The sequence below is a fragment of the Primulina tabacum genome, chromosome 4 (assembly GCF_025594145.1).
Source record: "Primulina tabacum isolate GXHZ01 chromosome 4, ASM2559414v2, whole genome shotgun sequence".
NCBI lineage: Eukaryota > Viridiplantae > Streptophyta > Magnoliopsida > Lamiales > Gesneriaceae > Primulina > Primulina tabacum.
The window spans coordinates 20799242-20806478 of record NC_134553.1 but is presented as its reverse complement, the minus strand read 5'-3'; the positions used below and the strand labels follow the sequence as shown (position 1 = coordinate 20806478).

The 7237-nt window shown below is 35.4% G+C and overlaps 1 protein-coding gene across 1 annotated transcript; it reads right to left on the bottom strand.

Moving 5' to 3' along the window:
- Positions 1 to 5970: 5970 nt before the first annotated feature.
- LOC142541586 (uncharacterized) lies at positions 5971 to 7237 on the bottom strand. Its single transcript, XM_075648087.1, has 2 exons — positions 6933 to 7237; positions 5971 to 6846 (listed from the first exon to the last, which is right to left on the bottom strand). Exons 1-2 carry the CDS (start codon positions 7208 to 7210, stop codon positions 6135 to 6137), a joined length of 990 nt encoding a protein of 329 aa, XP_075504202.1. The 5' UTR covers positions 7211 to 7237; the 3' UTR covers positions 5971 to 6134.

The following is a 7237-nucleotide window of genomic DNA, read 5'->3' as shown; positions in this document are numbered from 1 at the left end:
ATCACACCTAGTGAGTCTAAAGACACAACACACCTGAACCGTTATAACAAGTACATATACATATAATGCAACAGTGAAAAGTACCGCAACCAAAATAAGTTTCGTGATCATTCAAAGCATAAGCATAAACATTTACATACCGAGTCATATCATATCATCATATACGTATTCATTTTCCTTTATTGAATTTAGATCATTAGTTGTGACTTTAGTATTAGCTATAGGTTGATTGATCTATCTACGTATAACTATGGTACATGGCGGCAGGGACATTAGCGACACTTTGACCCGTCAACTGAGCCTTGGTCTTACATGTACGTGTTCGTGTTTGTATTAGTCACAACCAACTCAACTCCTTCAAAAACATGTCATCGTATTCATCACTCGTAAAATTTATGCATATACATATATTTTCTTAAAACCAAGCATGCAACGTATTTTTCAGCATTATCATAAAAATTCATATTCATAATTCACAAATATTTTAAATATGCATTTTTAGTTATCAGAGCACTGCCAGGACTACTAACCTAACTTGGGTGCAAAATGACGATTTTGCCCCTGAAACCATAATTTGACATTTTACCTGTGGATGTTAAAACTTTTGACCCAAATCCAATCCAACTTATCAAGTCAATTTAAAACATATTTTTAATAAATCCTTAGACATAAACTCGAGCCTATGAATGAAACCAAAATGATAAACAAGCGCCTATCAAACTCATACATGAAACAAAACCCATAGACAGGCGCCTAGGCAGTGGCTGAGTAGCTGCGTCGCAACAAGTGTCGAACTCTAAGCACTGCGGCGCTAATCCCCACGAACAAAAACCCAATTTACAACCTCAAAGCAAAACTCAATCCTACGCCCAATCAGCCCGGACTAGACTCGAACCAACCTCTCCAAGACCACGACTGACTCCTCCTGAATTGTCCTAACTGTGGCTTACAATCCCATGCACGCTGCCATGCACTCTACCCTCAGAACAACCCAAACCGAGTCTCCCCTGCACTCAAGTTCCTTTGATCTGACCCGAAACTGCGACCAGCAGTGTTAGAGCCATTTAGGGCCACGTCTCAGACATACCAGGGTCTGATCTAAGGCCTAGAATATCCCTTGCACCGCTGCTCCTCACCTACACAAAGATCGAACCAAACCGAACCACAAACAAGCCATACTTGCAAACCCGATCGGTGACTAACCAGGACTCGTTCCAGATCTATTTCTCACACCTAAGCACCTTCATCTCGACATGTTTGAGCCTTCTACCCATCAGTCCTGACATCCGTTACAATATGAGCCATAAAAACGTGAGAATCAAAGCATAAAATTCGGTTTTCTTCATGTACAAGAATTCAAAACTCACATCAAACATTAGATCTACAATATACCATGCATAATCAATCAATAACATGTATTATGGTGTGAAAGACGAGAAAATGGAGGTATCAGGCGTGCCTTTACTATTAAATGCTCGAAGAAAAATGTAAATGATGCGAGAGACAGACACTGGAGGGACGAGACAACGTTTCTTATGAAAATCCTTGAGAAAAATGATCAAAGAGCTGCTGTTGGACGAGAAGGTGGTGGCTGCCGAGTAAGGGGAAGAGGATGCTAGGGTTAGGCGTGAAAATGGAGGAGAATTTAAAAGAATATTGAGCCTAGGCTTTGAAATATTAAGTTGCAATAATCCTCGCCCAAAATTCTACTAAAACCGACCATAAAGCTCAATAACACGCACGTAAATATTTCGTTTTGGTAAGTTTTTCAAAAATATTCCTCAAGACCTCAAAAAGTCATCATTTTTTCTAAAAATCGACTACATGTTTAAAATACGGTTTAACGTGTAAAAATACACTGAAATTATTTATTTTTTAAAATTACATAATAAATACATCACATATTAAATAATTAAAAATTATTTAACATTAAACTTTTTTCCTTAAATTTTTCCGATCTCCGTTCCTCGTTCGTGCATGAAATACTGCTAAAAGTCCCAATATATGAAATCTACTAACTCATGAAATAAAAACATATAATCATTTTATAATCATGTATTTACAATAATAATTTAGACATTTTAATAATACTCTAGATTTGAATACAGTAAGGTTACGTCGTTCGAATTTCTAGACCTTACATGTATGACGGATTTTATTTCCAAAATCAAGAATCATTATCGTTGGTAGAGTTTTCGTATAATAACAGTTTTTAGCCCATATTGGAATGACCCCCTTTTGAAGCATAATATAGAAAGAAATGTCATCCGCTGCTACATCGGGACTATATCACAGAATCTGGTGTTTTGGGACCTGGCATGTTACGAGAAGCGGAAGAAAAAATTCAGATGATTTGGCAAAGGAAGAAAGCAGCTCAAGACAGAAATACAGGTTAGTCGGACCATCGACATAGACCATTAGAGTTTTCTGTTGGAGGTTTAGTATTTATGAAATATCACCATTCAGGAGGTAATACGATTTGAGAAGCAAATAAAGTTATCACTAGATATATTGGTCTATATGAGATCTTAGAGTTGATTGGGACAATGGAATATCGATTAGCACTGCCACCTATACTATCTAATATTCATGATGTTTTCCATGTGTGAATGTTGCGTTAATACGATCCAGATGGATCACATGTGTTGTAGCCAGAAGAACTCAAACTGGATTCCGATCTGACATATATTGAAAAACCAATATTTTTCTGCTACGCAAGTTATTTTGATGATAAAGATTCGATGGCATCGTAGGACAGTAGAGAAAGCTACGTGGAAGACTGACTATTTTATGCAACAACTATATCCAGAATTATTATGATAGTATGGATTTATTTATTTTCGTCATCCAAATTTATTTATAAATGATAGAAAATGTAAGGCCTTGGAAAATTAATGGGCAAATTTATTAGTTTTTAGTGAATGAGTCGGGTTATTTAAATTAAGACACGAGACTTAATACAATTTATCATTTTTATTTGTTGGACATGTTTATTAATAAGTTTTAAAATAAAATATAACATAATAAGTGAAATAATATAAATTGATATACCTTAGTGAAAAGGTAAAAGAAAGAGTCATTCGTTTATAGTTTTAACAATTTGACCCCTGGTTTGTCTCTTGTCTGATAATCCCCACAAGAAATAACCGAACATTGTGAGAGAACCAAATTGGGAGAGAATTCTTAGCGATATCATGTTAAATTTGAGAAAATAAAAAAATATATATAGAGGAAATTGGAGCTAGAAGACATCGGGTTTGCCACACTCCTTTGATTCAGCCTACATTTCTTTCAATAAAAGCTATAATAATCTGAAAATTTTCAAGTTAAGAAGCAATGGGTTTATTCACTACAACAAAAATGACTTTTCGCAGCGCGCATATTCCTTTTCCGCGGCGTACATTGCACGCTGCATAACTCAAAGTTGTTGAAAGTTCAAGATTATTCACGGCGTACGCATGCGTGCCGCGGATACCAGCATGCGCACGCCGTTAATACTATTATCCGCGGCGTGCAAATGCATGCCGTTGATACTATTATTCGCGGCGCATACATGCATGCCGCAGATACTATTATAGATAGCACACGCACGCAGGTTGCGGATAATATTATCTGCAGCGTGCAATGTACGCCATTAATATTCATATCCGCAACATGCAAACAAATTCTACATCGTTTGTTTGCAAGCCGATAAAATCAAATTCATTTAAAAAATAAATCGAATGGACAAAAACGATAAACCAAAATTTTACAAAAAATTTAGTGAAAATTTAAGTTTAATTAACACAAAATTGATAAAAGTCATTGTTTTTCAGTATATCAAAACAGAAAGTCTGAAAATCCAAAGCAAGATACGAAATTTGTAACAACTAGCTGGTACATATATAAGAATGATTAAACTTTCAATACACGCAAATCAGTAGAATATTTATCAATCACACAATACTATAAATTTAGATAGCCATGCTACCGTGCTTCCTATCACGTCCTCGAGAAACTGCATTTCATCATTTGGTCGAATTAGGTCCACCTACCAAAACCTTATCAACCCAAACTTTCTAACAAGATCTACCAAGAACAACGTGATGCACTTTTGTGTTCGGATCTGTGGATGCAATTCGACCTTCTGCAACAACTAATTCATCAGCACACCAATGAAACAACTTACATTTAGTATTAGCACAGATATCTCCAAGACTCACATTCCTCAAATTTGACTGTAAATAAACAATGAAAAGTTATTGATTCAACCATGTCTATTTTTGTAACAATTTTGCGGTTTAAAAATACATAATTTAAATCGTGTCAATCGATGTAATCATGATAATTCAAAAGCATTTAAGTGTATATATACCAAACATATTTTTTATATGTTGTTCACTTACTAACCTGTTCTTGCTGATTTTGTTGATTCATACTTTGTAAAAACATGGACCTCATTTCTTGCATTTCTAGCTGATTTTGTTGCATTTGTTGTTGAAGGCTTTGTACCATAGTTTAAAGTTGTTGAACGGTTTCATTTTGTTTCACAGAAGCTCCAACTTTCGATGGTGTAACTCCGAAGCACATTCCGCGCACTCTACCCTGAGCTTCCTTGCCAAACACAAGGCTTATTGCATCATCAACAATGTTAGTTGTGTTTTGAGATTCAGGTGGACATTCTTGTAGTACATGTAAATAATTTAACAATGCAAAAAAGAAGAGAAAAAGAAGAGTCTATACAAGCAATTGACAGAGTGAAATCTGGTTCCAGGCTCGTTATGGGCAAGTTCCAAACCCCTTCTGAGGGAAATTACAATCTTACATCATACTGATTGTGTGACTCATGGATTGGTTGTGATGCTAAGTGTACTATCCGGTTGAGAGTTTTGAAAAGAAACCGGGAAGAGACAAGGGGCATTTCTGCTGCAGACGAGGTGCGGTCTTTAGAGGATGGGGTTGAAGAGAAAGAAGAGGATGGAGATGATGAATATGATGACGATTATGAGAGTGAATACATTGAAGCTGATGACGATATTAAAGGTAAGGATTATAAGGGAGCCACAATGAAAGGGTCAGCCCATATTCGGGGTGATGACTCAAGTTCAGATGATTCAAAAAGTGATTAAATTTATACTTTACCTAACCTGCACAAACAAGTCCAGAAAAATGTACTAAGTGACCATAAAAGAGTCCACAATGAAAGGTAAAGCAAATGTACTAAGTGGCCATAAAAAGAGTCCAAAAAATTCTTACTTGAAAGTTAGGTGATAATGTCCTCTCTACAAACAAGACCCACTGATTTTGGTCCATAAATTCAGGCTTCAAAAGATTGAGATATCGTGAAGCCAGTCGACTTGTATTAGCTTCTCGTACAAGTATTTGCAATTTGGATTTCCTATCGCGCCACAATTTAGCCAACTTTTGAAAAATTGATTTCTTTTCACAATACTCAACTTTGTAAGTCAGTTGTAAATTAAATAACAAGAAAATTTTGTTATGAAAATGGAAATGAAGAATTAAGTAACTAAATATATTACCTGAAGACAGCTCTACATTCTATCCTTCACTACATCGCTTATGTCATTCCATCCATCTAATGTATAAGGCACAAATCTTTTATCATGCAACCTAGGAAAGAAGCGTACTTCATTGAATTATCTCCAACCGGTTATCCAAACTCATTACGCTCCAACTCTTTACACTTGTCTTGGCCACTAACCATTTTCACCTTTGATGCACCCGTCCTTTTTTCTTATCTGTTTTCTCATCATCAATTGGTTCTTTACCATGCAAATCATGTGATGAATTAGCTGAATTGTTAGAATTCATTTTGGATAACCTATTAGATATATTTTCATGTAAAATGGACAAAATTTACATTGAAATATACTAGTGTGCTTTAGTAAAATAAAACAAGATTTAATGTCTCACTTGAATTTCATCTACAGATCCTTTGCTACGTTTTTTGACCATTTTGTAAACTTTTGAATGTTATTTAATGACCTGATAAACATGTAATATGACATGATGCATCACTGAAAATAAACAAGCAAACAAATATATTTAAACACTAAATAAATAGTTACGTAACTTTAGAAAAACATGTATCAATCAAAATAAATAACTATAAAATTTATTGCTGAAAATTTCAGTCATATCTCAGTCACATCGATTCCCTCACACTCATTCCTTGAGTACGGTTCTTTCTCAGTAATGTTAATCTCAAGTAGGGACACATCAAGAGGTGTTGATGACGTATAAGCATCTTCTTCAAGCACAATCATGTTATGAATACCACGAGGCGGCGCTTTTAGCAACACATACCAATTTGTTTCATCATTGTCCCTGGAATAAAATACTTGCTTTGCTTGTGATGCTAAAATGAAAGGATCACTTTCAAAAGTTTTTAGTCCTTGGTGTAAGTTGACCAGTGTAAAACCATCTTCAATTTTGATACCAGTTCCAGGACTGGCCCAATCACACCTAAAAATAGGCACTTTGAAAGAATAGTAGTCTAGCAAAACAATATCTCGTATAACCCCATAGTATGATAGTCTTCCTACTGTATGTGAATTGTCATTAGCATTAGATTGACAAACAGTATCAGCTTCAATTGAAACACCACTATCTTGTGTCGACCTTCCAACATCAATTGTGTGGAACCGATGTCCATTTACAATATATCCCGTATAAGATGTAACGTGCTTTCTTGGACCATGTGATAGCCATTGAATTCGGTCTGAAGAGTTAACATGATCCTGTTTTGATAGCCATTCAGCAAATGTTTCCATATGTTGCTTTTGTAACAATGTTTCATTACTTAAGAAACGATGAGCTGTTTGTTTCAGCTCGTCAATGTGCATCCTAATTAAAATCATTGAACGAAGATGTTAGAATACACAAGATATGTAATAAATCAAGACTATCAGTATGAAACTAACTACACTCACTGTAAGTAAGGTTCAACTTCTGCAGTGTTGAACAACACATATCGATGTGCAGCTTGTAACACGTGATCCTCTAAAATATTTTCTTTCCCTTTAGAAATTGGCCTACCTTCTAATAATCCATCTTCCAAATCATCGTTCCTATTAGAACGAACACCAAAACTAGAAGCATTTTTTATATAAGCACTACAAAATGCCATTCGTACTTCTGCGAGGTAACACTCAGCTATACAACCTTCTGGTCTTGCCCGGTTCTTCACATACCCTTTTAGTATTTTCATAAATCTAAATCACAAAGCAAAATTCAC